Here is a 16,183-nt window from a genome sequence, read left to right as displayed (position 1 = left end):
CAAACAGTCATAAAATGTTTATGACATGGACATAATGATTATGACACGTACATAACTGTGCCATGACCCTGTTATGAGACTGTAATGACATGCCTATGACACCGGCGTCAAGCTAAGTGTTACTCAACGTTGTCAAGCCAGTAGGACAAAAGGCAGAGACGTTGCATCCAAAGCATCTTAGTTGCAAGTCAATATAATAAGTTGCAAATATATAGGCCTATAAAAAACTGCCTTCTATCTTGTATTGAACTTGGTGCAACCATACCATCGTTAACCAAACCTGAGGCTTAGTCCTCACTTCCAAAGAGTTCACTTGTAAACTGCACCTTCCTCTTGGAGCTTGACATGCGTCTCAGTCCTCAACTTGGATATTCGGCATATTCTGATCGATGTTACGGAAGCTCGAAGCGCATCGCAAAGCACTGATATATGTAGAGGTGAGTTGGTGTGACGGCTATGGTGACCTATGATTTTTTTATTTATGAAAGTGGGTATTGACATCATTAACCTGATCCAAGGAGTCTAACGGCCTCCACACACCGCTTCCGACAGGCCTATCGCTCAAACCATTTCGATAATCTCCTCACACGTTGGCGTAATTGGTAGCAGACATCCACGGACATCAGAGCTGGTGTACGTACGTACTGTTGTATTTAAACAGTGGAATCGAACACTAGCAAAGCAGGATGAGTTGGTGATTTCTCAATCTATTATAATTAAGGGATGAAAGGTGCGAGTGGTTGTGTGTGCTGTGCTCATTATGCTCTACAGAGGGCGCCAGAGGGATACTGTTCCCCGCCTTACGTTTGTGCGTGTCAGATTTTAGTTTGCGTGATACTGATAACATTTGAAAAAGTGTACAGATTTACAAATATTCTGTGATAATACTGTAGCTATCTATCTATATATACTGTATATGTGTGTGTGTGTGTGTGTGTGTAAAAAAAAACGTGCATGAACTGATCAAGTCTTGGAAGTCAACCCTTTAAAATATTGCTGCAGATGCATCAGAATCAACACTTTGGCAATAGTCTCGTTCGTGACGAAGCAGTGCTGCTTTTGATAAGCAGCGAGCATGTGCACTTAACCAGTTTGATGCATTGTGGTTAGAATTCTAACCAGAATGCATAAAACTGGCAAAATGCACATGCCCGCTGCCTAGCAAAAGCAGCACTGCTTCGTCACGAACGAGCCTATTGACTTTTTAACTTACTGTGACCCCCCCCCCCTCCCCACCCGCCCCCTGAATATATACTGTAACTGACCATGCACATGTGTATACACTTTGAATAATTAAGAACAAATAAAAAAACATAATAGTTGCACATGTGGTTCGACTAAATACTAAAGTGAATACATATGGCCCCCCCCAGCACAGCTTACGCAGAGTAAAGACATTCTGAGGCAGATCTCCACTCCTTCTGTGTTGAGCATCTCACATACTCAATGACGTGAACTCCTTTCCTGTTCCTCCTCTTACAGGTGTGAGGACGTGGAGAAGCAGAGCTTAAAGGTGTAGGGGTTCGATCCATCTGCAGGGGCAAGCAAACAAGAGCAAACAAGAGGGCAGTTAGATCATCTGCAGGGGCAAGCAAACAAGAGCAAACAAGAGGGCAGTTAGATCATCTGCAGGGGCAAGCAAAAGCACACAAGAGGGCAGTTAGATCATCTGCAGGGGCAAGCAAACAAGAGCAAACAAGAGGGCAGTTAGATCATCTGCAGGGGCAAGCAAACAAGAGCAAACAAGAGGGCAGTTAGAGGCAAGCAAAAGCACACAAGAGGGCAGTTAGATCATCTGCAGGGGCAAGCAAACAAAAGCAAACAAGAGGGCAGTTAGAGGAAACGACACCTCAAATGGCACTGGAGAGTCCTAACACCTAAACACCTATAATAATAGATAACATTTTCAACAATGCATCTTCTCACAATTCTTCAGTTTTTCACTTTTGGTAAATCGGGGGGCCCCTAGGCTGCAGCCATATCTAGCCTGTGGGGGCCCTAGGCTGCAGCCATATCTAGCCTGTGGGGGCCCTAGGCTGCAGCCATATCTAGCCTGTGGGGGCCCTAGGCTGCAGCCATATCTAGCCTGTGGGGGCCCTAGGCTGCAGCCATATCTAGCCTGTGGGGGCCCTAGGCTGCAGCCATATCTAGCCTGTGGGGCCCCTAGGCTGCAGCCATATCTAGCCTGTGGGGGCCCTAGGCTGCAGCCATATCTAGCCTGTGGGGGCCCTAGGCTGCAGCCATATCTAGCCTGTGGGGGCCCTAGGCTGCAGCCATATCTAGCATGTGGGGGCCCTAGGCTGCAGCCATATCTAGCCTGTGGGGGCCCTAGGCTGCAGCCATATCTAGCCTGTGGGGGCCCCTGACAGGTGGGGGCCCTAGGCTGCAGCCATATCTAGCCTGTGGGGGCCCCTGGCAGGTGGGGGCCCTAGGCTGCAGCCATATCTAGCCTGTGGGGGCCCCTGGCAGGTGGGGGCCCTAGGCTGCAGCCATATCTAGCCTGTGCATTAATCCAGCCCTGGGCACTGGAGACTCCCAACATCTAAACACCTGAACAGGAGAGACCCAACAACTAAACATCTAAACACCTGAACAGGAGAGACCCAACAACTAAACAACTAAACACCTAAACAGGAGAGACCCAACACCTAAACACCTGAACACCTGAACAGGCATTATCATGCAAGGCACTTAACTTGAAAGGTTTGAGCTTCATGTTTTGAACACATCAAAGAAAAAAAAATGCTCACTATATCATAGCAGGTCATGGATATAAAAGGTATGAGGGTGTATTCCAATATGCTGACTTCCGTCCTTGCTCACTTGCCTGCTTGTGACCTCATGATGACGTCACTGACGACAGAAAATTAATTCAATATCTTTCAAAAGCACAATTCAAATGTTATTTCCTCATTTGCAATTGGGATGGTGACTGAAGATCAGTCCCCCAAAAATTGTTGTGGCCAGGCTGACAGCGGGGAAATTTAATTGTTTCCTCCACGGAGGCGGGGCATCAGCAAAACGCGAGGTCACAAGCACAAGTGGAGGACGGAAGGTCACATATTGGAATGCAACCAGACAGCACTGGTCCACTCACTTGGTATGCGTATCTGGTAGTGGTTCAGCACTGTTAAGACCTCCACAGCATCCGTCTTGCTCTCAAACTCCAGAAGACCAGCGACCGTTTTAGAGTTGGCTGCAGAGGGAAGAAAGGACAGTAAAACTATTAACAAAGACAAATGGACAGAAATGAGTGAGAGCTATTAAAAGTCTGAAGATCAGGATTACAGTACAGTAAGACTCTTAGCAGGGCAGGCGCCACGGAGGGGCATTGGAGGGCATTGCCCCCCCAGCCAAGTTGCTGTGCCCCCCCAGGGCTTATTCACCTAAACATGCTGATATGGTCATTAATATGCAACAAATGAGTATTTTTTTCTGAATACAGTAAATATAAAGTATAAGATAAAATTCCACCTTTGCTTAACCACCATAGCCCTAATAAACAAATAAATTAATAGGCTACACTATTTAGACATTGTCAGTAGACCTAAATGTGAAATAATAAGTGAACAGTGATCCTTTGAAATAATGGGATTGTCCCATATTTGGAAACAAAAGTACTGTTCCGTAGAGCTGAAACTGAGCCCACAATTTGGTTAAAATGCAGGAAATTGCATCTAAGAAATACAACATTTTCTGGGGGAGGACCCCCATACCCCCCGCCAAGGTGCCCCCCCATACTCCATCAAATGCCCGTCCAACGACTTGGTTCTGCAGCCGGGTCTGATTCTTAGTACATTACGATGTTTTGTTTTTTAAGCACTCATAGATGAAAAAAAACAGAAGCGCTTACGTTTTGTATCGAAGGCTTTGAACTTGATGAATCCTGGAACCTCGTGTTCTGAGCACATCTAAAAGGAGAACAAATACATTTCATAAGCATTTTTAATATTTATACAACTGTCTCTGATCCTGAAACTCTGCCTTGCCACAAAAAATGTCATTGCCATACTGAATTCCCAGCACGATTCTTGATTCAGGCTAAACGACCATACTGCTCACTTTACAACTACGATTCATTTTTCTGAAATATTAGGAGGGAATCTACTTGAGCCACTTGTCTGCACACTCAAAATATTAGGAGTAGGGATGCAAATTATCGATCTTGAGCCGTACCCTCTGCAGCTCGTCCTCGGTCATGGGGATGGGCACGTTGTAGAAGTGCAGTACACAAGATGGCGGCTGGATGATGTTCTTGGAGGCCTGTCCCGCGCTGGTGAAGCGGTTGTTTCGCGTCATGGAGAAGTCCTTATAGCTGCTGGAGCCGTCGGGCAGCTCGAACACCTGGCTGGGGATCACCGCCTGCTGCTTGGACACGCTGCACAACACAACAACACAAAACACATTAGTTACCGTAGGGGGCATTGGGGAGCTCTAGGGGGGCGTTTGATGATGACCTGGCTGGGGATGACCGCCTGCTGCTTGGAGACACTGCACAACACAAAACACATTATTTAGCCGAACACACACTGCAAACGCAAAACACATTAGTTAACCGAACACACACTGCAAACGCAAAACACATTATTTACCCGAACACACACTGCAAACGCAAAACACATTATTTACCCGAACACACAATGCAAACGCAAAACACATTATTTACCGTAGCATAGTGGTTCTCAATCTTTTTTGAACAAACACCCCCTTGGCTTCATCACAAGCCTCCCAACGCCCCCTTGACCTCATCATAAGCCTAACAATGCCCCCCTTAGTATTCAAACATTTAACAGACTAATGCCCCCTAATGGCAACTAAGCTCCACCCCCTCTCAGCTGTGTCCTTCTCAACACCCCCGTAGGGCTCCCCATCACCCCCTGGTGGGCTGTACCGCCCCCGTTGAGAAACACTACCATAACAGTACCTTCAGCATCAGGGCTTGGAAGTAACTTTTTCTATTTACATTTAAATGTATTTTTTTTACAATAACTTGGAGTTCTCTTCTGCTTTATCTTCATAAATTCATTTTTGTACACAACAAGGAATTATTTGATGTACCTCGTATTGTATCTGTTGGTAGTAATATAGCTAACTAACTACATGTTAGCATGGTAATATCCATGTATCTGTAGGTAGTAATGTCGCTAACTAACTACATGTTAGCATGGTAATATCCATGTATCTGTAGGTAGTAATGTCGCTAACTAACTACATGTTAGCATGGTAATATCCATGTATCTGTTGGTAGTAATATGGCTAACTAACTACATGTTAGCATGGTAATATCCATGTATCTGTAGGTAGTAATGTCGCTAGCTAACTACATGTTAGCGTGGTAATATATCCATGTATCTGTAGGTAGTAATGTCGCTAACTAACTACATGTTAGCATGGTAATATATCCATGTATAGTGAAGCGTGTCGTCAGCAGTGCCTCATAGTGAAGCGTGTCGTCAGCAGTGCCTCATAGTGAAGCGTGTCGTCAGCAGTGCCTCATAGTGAAGCGTTTCATCAGCAGTGCCTCATAGTGAAGCGTTTCATCAGCAGTGCCTCTCTCACCAGACGTTGAGTCTCTTGCTGAAGATCTTGATGTTGTTGAGGTGTGTGATGGCGCGGTCCACAGCGTACTCGTCACCCATCTCCACCAGCGCCGTGCCGGGAACGCTCTTCATGAACTTCACCTGAGAACCAAACGGCATCAGAGGAGCAAGATTACAAGAGAAAGGCAAAAGCCTATAAGTAAAGCGGCGTACACACACATTGCTAGCTTCTCCCTTGCTCGCCTACTCGCCTCTCTTTCATGGAACGCTAGCTGAAAGTTCCCGCTGCTTTAACTGCCAATGAACAGGCGAGAAGTACCGAGCTCTGCATTCCAATTGGTTACTCGCTTACTCGCTTCGCTCAAAGTTGAAATATTTTCAACTCGGGATCCGTCCCCACATCGCATCGCTTGTACAGTACTCGCCTACTCGCCTGCGAGTCTCGCTGGAACATATTGGCATTCTATTGAGTTCATGGAGTAACTAGCAGCGACGTGTGTGTACGGCCCTTTAGGTATTGTAATATTAGGCAATGTTGATCGGGCGCCAATATCTGCAAAAACAAATGTGTATCAGAGCGGACTACATAAGAGTTTAGTAATTCACAACAGTGCTAAATCTGGATGAAGTTATAGTTCATTTGTGAACTTCTGAAGAAGCCTGAAGTATTGTAACAGCTATGCAACGTTGTTGTAACATGTTGTACTTACAGCATGGAGTTACTTTTACATTTTACTTTTGACACCTCTTTGAGTTGTCAGTCCACCAGGAAGCCGCTACTCACCTTCTCGATGTTGCCATAGAGACACAGGAGGTTGAAGAGGCGGTTGCAGTTCATCCTGTCGCTGTGGAGACCGCTCACCATGGCGACGGAGCTGGAGGCGTGTCCCATGTAGGAGGAGCTCTGCAGAAGAGGAGGGTAGGACACCACCTCCGGGGGCTCGTGGGGGTTCCTCCTCAACCGCTGGTTAGACGGCAGAGGCAGCAGGGATCCTGGAAACGCGGAGCAGAGGGAAGCAGACGTTTTACAGAAATGACAAGTTTGTTAGATATATGGGAGCAGAGGGAAGCAGATGTTTGCAAGAGTTTTACAGAAATTACAAGTTTACATGTACTGTATGTCTGTCTATGGCAGTGGTTCTCAACTTGTTTTGAACAAGCGCCCCCTTGACCTTATCATAAGCCTGCCAATGCTCCCCTTCTCAGTAAGTGGATAGGGATGTTCACTGCATTACGTCACAAGTTTGGAAGCAAAATCTGGTCATATTTTGTGAATGCAAAATACTACATTGTGTGAATTACATAATGCTAATATAAAACAGGACAAAAGCCAGAAGCTACAAAACTTGCTGTGATATACCAGTGAACACCACCTAACACTTGGTGAGTGGCACATACTTGAAACCAAATGTGTAGGGTGGATTTAAGAGCAGATATGGACATGCCCATAGACGGCCAGCCGGTTGAGGAAAAAAATATGAATGAACCAAATTATGGAGACAGCAGTCCAAAATTTTAAAAAAATGTTGAGTACCACTCATCTTTATTGCAGACAATTCAAACACTGGCTAAATGTTAAAATAGTGCACTTGTCCTTTTCACAGATGTATAAACAATATATAACTAATAAGTGGCTTTAGAAACTTCACAGATGTAAAAACATGAGTTGTTCAGTCAAACTCTAAATAAACGACCCTTCCACAGCCACACCCTAAAACCAGCACCTGTCCTATCCCAGCATACTGTAACAACAAGCTACTAGCCTTAATCGATGCATGAAATGGCAACATTTATGTTTTAATTGTACATGGTCCCCCGGAAAATTGAACTGGAATTGATCATTTGCGTCCCTATTTACAGTAAAAGTTAAGCAGGACTAACCGTAACCCGACTTGTCCCCATAGGAGGCGGGATGATCCCCCAGGATGGCCTGACGCTGTCTGCCTTTGGCTTGCTCTGAAAACACAAGGAGAACAAAACAACTAAGTTTCCTCTACTTTTCAGATATCATAGCGTTATACTTTTAGGAGAAGGAAAATTTAGGACAAGGGACAATAGGCAGTACATTTTATTACTTCAATATACTGTATGTCCAAATCAAGAATATTCAAGAGTGCAACAGAGATGCACACGTTTTTCAAAAACGACTTGCATTTTTGTACACAACCTCAATTCAGAAGCACATGGGACATTTTGTTTAAAGAGCAAATCGTGTGCAGACCCTAAAAGAAACGCAAAGACTGAATGTCTGGACAGAGTAGACTGGTGATGAAGGAGGATGCTGAGCTGGGTGGTCGTAACAAGACTACACTACACTACAGGTGAGATTACAGCATCAGTGAGGGTCACCACTAGACTAGACAAGACTACACTACACTACAGGTGAGATTACAGCATCAATGTTTTCGGACTCCTCCATGCAAGCCGCCGTCATCGTTGTCTTTGGACATCACACAAACACCACTCACTCACTCACTCACACACACACTCACAGACAGACAGGCAGACAGGCAGACAGACAGACACACACACACACACACACACACACACACACACACTCCTTCAATCAAAATACAATTTTTTAATATGGCAAGTCAACATGTTTGAAAAATAAATGCAGCTTTTTGAATGTGAATGGGCAGGCAGTGCACATCACCAGTCGTTGTGAGAGATTGTGAGTTGAGTTCCTCACCTTTCCGGATGAGGAATGGCTTAGTGTAGTCCCAGCTGTCATTATCATTTCTGATGACATTGAGGCGTGAGGGCTGCAGTGAGGGGTGAGAGGAGAGAGGAGAGAGAGCAGAGAGGCCATGCGTGCGGGTTAGAGTGTATGCGGGTCAGAGAGAGACTGCCCCTGCCTGCCTGTGTGTCTGTGTGCGTGTGTGTCTGTGTGTGAGTGTGTGTGTGTGCGTGTGTGTGTGTGTCTGTGTGTTTGTGTCAGGGGTGGAACTTGATTTTTTCCCCACCAGTCACTGTGGCAGGTAGATTTCAAAATCTATCAGTCACTCGCCGTTTTCACCAGTCAACTCATATAATAATAACACCAGTAGTCGAAATCATTTCATTATTATTATTAAAACGTTATTATTGGAATTATTATTATTATGATTATATATGTATATGTTTGCGTTAGGTTGACCATGTCCTTAACACCAGAAAGGAGGACTTCTTACGTGGTTGGGGGTGTGGGGGGCAATTTTTAGATACAATTTCCTGCATTCTAATCAATTTTATGGTGAAGAATGGCAAATCCCATTGGACAAAAGAATCGCTTGGACATTCAGGCTATTCATAGCTCGAGTGGAGGGGAAAGTTTTCACCTGTCAAAATGACTGGTGGATTGAAAAATGTACCAGTCACCACTGAAATGTACCCGTCATTGGCAGGTGGACTGGTGCTTATTTCCATCCCTGGTGTGTATATCAGGGCTTGACACCTGCCAACCGGCCAAATGCTGGTAGAACTCGGCTGTGGCTAGTAATACTTCCAGTGTCACAAGCCAATTTGGCTGGCAGCTTATTCTATGGTATGAGATACACATCATACTGTAGTAGCCTATATTCTGTTGTTTGCCTCTTGTGTATAAATTGTTTGTATTTAAATTCAAGAAAAACCTCAGTAACTCAGTTTCTATTTGCTTCATATACAAATACTTCCATGTAGAAAGCTAGATGTTAGGTGTACACTATCATGATTAAGATGGCTGGTGGAATACCTGAATGGCTAGCGACTCGGGAAAACCACAGCCACAGCGGCCGGAGGGTGAAAAAGTTAATGTCAAGCCTTGGTGTGTGTGTGTGTGTGTGTGTGTGTGTGTGTGTGTGTGTGTGTGTGTGTGTGTGTGTGTGTGTGTGTGTGTCTGAGACTGCCGCTGGGTGTGTGTAGGTCTGAGACTGCCCCTGCGTGTGTGTGTGTGTGTGTGTGTGTGTGTGTGTGTGTGTGTGTGTGTGTGTGTGTGTGTGTGTGTGTGTGTGTGTGTGTGTGTGTGTGTGTGCATGCGCAGGACTGAAACTGCCCCTGTGTGTGTGTGGGGGTCTGAGAATGCCTCTGTGTGTGTGTGTGTATATGGATGAGTGAGTGTGAGCTGCGTATGTACCCGTGCGTATGTATGTGTGTGTGTATATGGATGAGTGAGTGTGAGCTATTTACCCGTGCGTATTCGATTTTCAGGGTGCAGCAGCCTGCGTAGATGTCGGCTCCGTTCAGCGCTGCTTTGGCTTTCTGGGCGTTCTGAACCGTCTCGAACGTGAGAGGAGAAGGTCAAAGGTCAAGGACCACAAGCGAACAGAGGACCGACACACTTACTGGCAATTTACAGTGCACTACTGTATTGCCATGTTGGAAAGGGGGCTGGTCAGCACACTGTGCTTCAGAGGAGTCCAAAGTAGAAGTACACTACCGTCAAAAGTTTGGGGTCACCACACTTTCCTCCCACAATGCTTCTTTCTGACAGTTAAGCTTATTCCTTTTCAATTTCAGTTCTAGTATAAAATCAGTGTATAGAGTTATTGTTCCCTGAAATTAATGCATGCAACAAATAAGCAATTTGATATTGGAAAAAGTAACTGTTGAATGGATTTACTTGTATAGACAATGCATAGAATAGACTAAAATGTATCACTAACAGAGGTGTCCAAAGTAAAAGTTAATTCATGCTGTAAGTACAACACTAGCATGTGATATTACATAGCTGTTATTATACCAGTTACTCCATTGTGCCTAATGCAGAAGGTAAATAGACTGCAGTAGGTAGACAGACTGCGTTGTTACAGAAAAACATGGAAAGAAGCAGCAACAAACTTCATCCAATCAGTGCAGAGTCAGCTGATCATGCAGAGGACCCGGGTTCGATTCCGGCCCGAGATCATTTCCCGATCCCCCCTCCCCCGTCTCTCTCTCCCACTCACTTCCTGTCATCTCTCAAACTGTCCTATCAAAATAAAGGTATGCAACACACCCCCACACGCCAAACAAATGAACCCGATTTCCCAAACGAGTTCAGTTTAGTAATGAGAAGGATATTCCACCATGGCCTGGATCCCGTTACGTTTGAAGATCACGATCCGCTGCACACTACCGATGGGATTACAGACTGTATACAAGACATCCTAGAGGAAGAGAGAGAGGAAATGGCATTTAGTCAATTACAATGAGGGTGTTTACATGCAGTTCATGATATACAGAATATGTATGTTTAATGTGTTAAAAAAGTATGTTGATTAACCCATATGCCTGGCATCTCACATCTGACTTTTTATTCTAAACAATCCTGCAATCCACAATTTCAGGTCTATGGGGAACTCTAATATATTTGTCACATCCTCATAATATCAATTCAATGGACTTTTCAATTGAGAACAATTCAAGTGGGTAAGTTTGTTAAAATGAAAAGAGAAGAGGCCCAATATAACTAATGTTCTTACTGTGGTGATGGGGTAGAGTGGGTTCTGGATGGAGAGCAGCAGGACTTTGTTTCCGCTGTTGGGGTCGTCTGCGTTGGTCGGTCTGGTGATCCTCTTGCTGGTGGAGTAGTTGAAGAAGGCCTGATGGCCGGCGATGGTCACGGCCTCTTTAGCGCCGTAGCTCACGCAGCAACTAGCGCCGTCCATGCTCTCGAACTCCACCAGCGCCTGGCGCTTAAACGGCATCATCATCACATAGCTGCCAAACAGAGAAACAAGAGCACAGACACCCTTAGCTGGTAAACACATTATTACACATTTCAATAGCACAGACACCTTTAGCTAACTAACACTTTACATAGCTGGCAAACAGAGGAACGATAGCACAAAAATCATCAGCTTACTAACACTTTACTAACACAGTAACAATAGCATATACCGTTAGCTTACTAACAGACAAACAATAGCACAGAAGCCGTTAGGGCCCTGGACGCATCTCTGTGAGACTGTTCTCTAGCTTGTTGTCAAAGACGCTGAAGAAGGCTTAGGCCGAAACGTCTGTCTGTCTGCCATGCTAACCCAGTATTAAAACTGCAAGAAATTGATCCGGGAGTGCGGCTTTTTTACTATACTCTAGCTTGTGGAACCATGGCGAAAATGCCTGTATGTGGGGAAATTAAACAATATTTGTTTAAAATAGCAATTCAGTGTCTTCTTCTGTCTCTCTCTCTCTTCGCCTTCTCCTTGCTGATCTGAATGTCCATGAAATATGATACACTAGACCGGCATCTTCCTCTTGTGACATGGACATTGCCATTGGAGAATAGCTCGACAGTGACAAAGCTGTAATAATTACACAGTATGTATAGTGCTGCTCAGAGGTTTACACACACCAGTAGAATGATGAGGTTTGTAGTCATTTATGAGAATATGAATGATAACACAAAACCTTTTCTATCACTTATTGTTTGAATGTTTATTGTCAAACAACTGTTTGTGAAATAATAACCTAATAGGCTAAGTTTATATAACCTGGTGAGTTATGCATACAACTTTACACAAATTGGTCTGAATGGACCATCATTACAGTGGTGATTACAGTGTTTTCTTGTGATTTGTTTTGTGTGTAAATTGTCAATAAGTTGCTGGACTTCTAATAGAACCTTGCATCCCTCAAGTCAATGCTTCACGAAGGCGTGATTTTACAAAAAAAAAATTGTGATGAGAGAAACTTGGGAATTGCAAACAAAGTGTGCATTATGTCAGGGCATGAATGTTCTTATGAGCAGCATAGCAGTTATATCTTACCAGATGTTTCCAAACTTCTCTATGAGATAGATGTTATATCTACAGTATAGTAAAGTAGTTATGTGATCTCACCAGATGTTATATCTACAGTATAGTAAAGTAGTTATGTGATCTCACCAGATGTATAGTAGTAGTAGTAGTAGTAGTAGTATAGTAGTTATAGGATCTCACCAGATGTTATAGGAGTAGTAGTAGTAGTAGTAGTAGTATAGTAGTGAAATATCTCACCAGATGTTATATCTATAGTATAGTATACTGTAGTAGTTAAATATCTCACCAGATGTATAGGAGTAGTAGTAGTAGTAGTAGTATAGTAGTTATGTGATCTCACCAGATGTATAGGAGTAGTAGTAGTAGTAGTAGTATAGTAGTTATATGATCTTACCAGATGTATAGGAGTAGTAGTAGTAGTAGTATAGTAGTTATAGGATCTCACCAGATGTATAGGAGTAGTAGTAGTAGTAGTAGTAGTATAGTAGTTATATGATCTTACCAGATGTATAGGAGTAGTAGTAGTAGTAGTATAGTAGTTATAGGATCTCACCAGATGTTATATCTATAGTATAGTATAGTAGTTATAGGATCTCACCAGATGTTATATCTATAGTATAGTATAGGTGTATAGGAGTAGGAGTAGTAGTAGTATAGTATCTCACCAGATGTTTCCAAACTTCTCCAGGGCCTCCATGAGATCGGCCTCCACCACGGACTCACAGAGACCGCGCACGTGCACCACGGGAGACGGGGCGATGCGGTGGACGCCGTCCCCATTGTCCTGCAACGAGAGGAACGCATGTAATGTAATGATGCCCTAACAACTCACTCACTTCATCTAATCTGCTTGTTCTTCTTCTGCTTTATTCATTTTTGGGGAGCAGACAGAACTGCCTCTTCATATGACATGATGTAAAGTGAAAAAGCGAGAGCCCACCGGGGAACTCCCATTGTCATTACGACACAGCACACAAGTGTTCACTGCACACAAGTGTTCACTGCACACTGCACACAACGAAATTGCATTTATGCCTCAACCGTGCAGGTGTGTGTGGGGGGGGGGGGCAGCCCTCAATGGCGCAGAGTGGCGGGACAGTACCATGCTCAGGGTACCTCAGTCATGGAGGAGGATGGGGGAGAGCACTAGTGAATTACTCCCCCCACCAACCTGGCGGTCCGGGAGTCGAACCGCTTACCCATGACTGCCCTGCTTTGCCTTATATGCTGCCCATTAGTTAACACAACTCCCTTCAATCTGATATACCCTTGAACTGTTTCAAAAGTATTTCCCAAGTTATAATATACACATCACATAGGCTACAAGCAAATCATTTTGAAACCGAATTATTTTAACTTCTATTTTCTATTGTTGCCCTGTTTACAGTCTGCGTTTCCATTGTGCATTTGTTATTTGTTTATTTTGTAAGGTGACCCTGGGTGGCCTGAAAATGTCTATTATAGGCCTAATGATATTTTAGGCCTAGGGCTATAACGGGTACTCCCAACATAGACGGGGCGCGCATCTGTCAGGCTTTGCTGCCCAGTAACATTTTCACTGGTCGTTGTGGATGTTCTCACTGCAACTACATTATTACAAATGTCATTGTGTAATTGCCTGTTGACGGTATAATATAGCCTAGGCTATGCTAATATATATATAACGGTATAATATAGCCTACTATGCTACGATGAAGGGAATGCGTAAATTCGTACCAATATGCTTAAAACCCAAAAAATATATTGTGTTAAATGGCACGCATGACGACACAAGACTGTGCGTAAAGATACCACGCCCACTTTCTTCCTGTCCGAATCGGCCATTTCCATTACCCACGTTCTGAAATTAACTAATGTAAGGCTACGCAATGTCCACGCATAAAACTAGTCCCGTCCGAATAGGGCTTCTCAAAAACTGCAGTGCAGGTTTGTGTAATTGCGGCAGTTCGCCCAGTTACTGAACCAGCTAGCTAGCAAACAGCAAACATCCGCGAAGGCTAGATGTTTTTTCTGTTGCCAAATTTGGCATCGGCTTCGTGCTGATTTGCTTCGTGTTGGGTGCGTTGCGCACTGACTCATGAGCTGCATCATGCATCAGATGTAACATTTGCAGTCACAGCTTGAGATCTGATAGTCTACATTTGTGCATAGCTGTTATCATTGTGATGCCGGATCTTCTTCGTGTTATCTTTGCACGCCTGAAGTGGTTCGCTCATGCAGCGTTGCGCACGCATGGATATAAGGTCACAGGCGGTAGAACTAGAAACTACCTTTCTTCCTGTGCTGTACTGAGACGCGTTCCACCGAGCGCCCTGTCCACTTTCTTCCTCGTCTTCGTCTGCATAGAGTCCCCCGGAGTCCACATCCTCGCCTTCCTCTAATTCCTCTCCTTCCTCCACCTCCACCGTTTTCAGACGCTTGGGGGCCCTCTCATACTCTCCGCCGGCATATTCTTGGACAAAAGACATGTCTGTGTAGCCTACACACGATAGCGTGAAGAATCACAATGCCGTCACAGCGGTAGCTTAGCCTACGTTGTATGTGCTTTCGTCGAGCTTATGTCTGAAGCTGTGGGGGAATCGAGCTCATTCAAACAGCCAGAGGTGAGGGCCAGCAGTGCGGTAAACGAGGCTACTACACCACTTTGCGCTAGAGAGACTGCCTGTGTTTTCTCACATTGTTGCGGCGTTGACAGCTAAAGTCTGCGTCACAGGATGTCATCCCCCAAACAGGCTCGTGGAAATTAGGCTGCGGATTGGCTCAGAGGGGGCCTGGGCAGTGACGACAATCCATTTATGCCGTTTAAGAACTTAATTAATGCGCAGAATCATTTATTTATTTTTTATTTGTATGTTTATTTTTTATTTTCGTTTCATCTCATTATTACTACTAGCCCATTTAATGTTAATTATACAGTTGTTATTATTATTATTATTATTATTATTATTATTATTATTATTATTATTATTATTATTATTATTATTATTATCAGAGACTGATAAATGTATTACTCCTGTGAAGAAATTTGGTGCGCATTCAAAGTAAGCTAGAACTAGGCGGTGGGGTGGGTGTCTACGGCTGGTTTGCTTGGCTGTGAGTTCGAGCCTTTTTATTATTTAGAGTGCGCGTCTTCCTGTCCCTGATGTTTGGAACATCTGTCTGTCTGTCTGTGTGTGTCTGGAGCAGTTCATTATTTATGGCGTTTACAGTACAGGACGTTCCTGGAGACTCAGGCCATCCTCCTCCTCCTCCTTCTCCTCCTCCTCCTCTTCCCCCTCAGGCCATCCTCCTCCTCCTCCTCCTCAGGCCATCCTCCTCCTCCTCCTCCTCCTTCTCCTCCTCCTCCCTTCTCCTCCTCTCCTCCTCTTCCTCCTCCCCCTCCTTCTCCTCCTCCTCCTCCTCCTCCTCCTCCTCCTCTACTTCCTCCTCCTCCTCTTCCTCCTCCTCCTCCCCCTCCTCCTCCTCTTCCTCCTCCTCCTCCTCCTCCTCCTCCTCTTCCTCCTCTTCCTCCTCCTCCTCCTCCTCCTCCTCCTCCTGCTCCTGCTCCTCCTCCTCCTGCTCCTCCTCCTCTTCCTCCTCTTCCTCCTCCTCCTCCTCCTCTCCTCCTCCTCCTCTTCCTCCTCCTCCTCCTCCTCCTCTCCTCCTCCTCCTCCTCCTCCTCCTCCTCCTCCTCTTCCTCCTCCTCCTCCTCCTCCTCCTCCTCCTCCTCCTCCTCCTCTCTTCCTCCTCCTCTCTCCTCCTACTCCTTCTCCTCTCCCTCTCTCCTCCTCCTCCCTCCTCCTCTTCCTCTTCCTCCTCCTCCTCTTCCTCCTCCTCTTCCTCTTCCTCCTCCTCCTCCCCCACAACATGCTGTAAGTGGCTCCATCGGCTGGGGACTAGCCAGGCTGTGCCCTCCTAGTGACAGCTTCAGCATTGCTACCAATCAGGTCAAGAGCAATGCAA

General features: G+C 45.0%; 1 protein-coding gene across 1 annotated transcript; it reads right to left on the bottom strand.

Annotated features, from left to right (window-relative positions):
• Window positions 1-963: 963 nt before the first annotated feature.
• Window positions 964-14,961, bottom strand: LOC134446032 (heterogeneous nuclear ribonucleoprotein L-like). The gene is made up of 13 exons (XM_063195260.1): window positions 14,512-14,961; window positions 12,907-13,025; window positions 10,964-11,201; window positions 10,563-10,648; window positions 9,690-9,786; window positions 8,233-8,305; window positions 7,422-7,496; window positions 6,325-6,533; window positions 5,560-5,681; window positions 4,177-4,378; window positions 3,854-3,911; window positions 3,098-3,196; window positions 964-1,532 (listed from the first exon to the last, which is right to left on the bottom strand). Exons 1-13 carry the CDS (start codon window positions 14,707-14,709, stop codon window positions 1,477-1,479), a joined length of 1,632 nt encoding a protein of 543 aa, XP_063051330.1. The 5' UTR covers window positions 14,710-14,961; the 3' UTR covers window positions 964-1,476.
• Window positions 14,962-16,183: the final 1,222 nt, after the last annotated feature.

Source organism: Engraulis encrasicolus, chromosome 1, assembly GCF_034702125.1.
Source record: "Engraulis encrasicolus isolate BLACKSEA-1 chromosome 1, IST_EnEncr_1.0, whole genome shotgun sequence".
In the NCBI taxonomy this organism is placed as follows: domain Eukaryota; kingdom Metazoa; phylum Chordata; class Actinopteri; order Clupeiformes; family Engraulidae; genus Engraulis; species Engraulis encrasicolus.
The sequence above is the reverse complement of the archived record's forward strand: the minus strand, read 5'-3'. Positions and strand labels throughout refer to the sequence as shown.

Coding starts and splice junctions, on each gene's coding strand:
- LOC134446032 (XM_063195260.1), bottom strand. CDS start 14,709: ATGTCTTTTGTCCAAGAATATGCCGGCGGAGAGTATGAGAGGGCCCCC. Junction 4,379..5,559: donor AGCAAGAGACTCAACGTCTG/GTGAGAGAGGCA, acceptor TGTGTTGTGCAG/CGTGTCCAAGCAGCAGGCGG. Junction 1,533..3,097: donor CTACCAGATACGCATACCAA/GTGAGTGGACCA, acceptor TTGCCCCTGCAG/ATGGATCGAACCCCTACACC.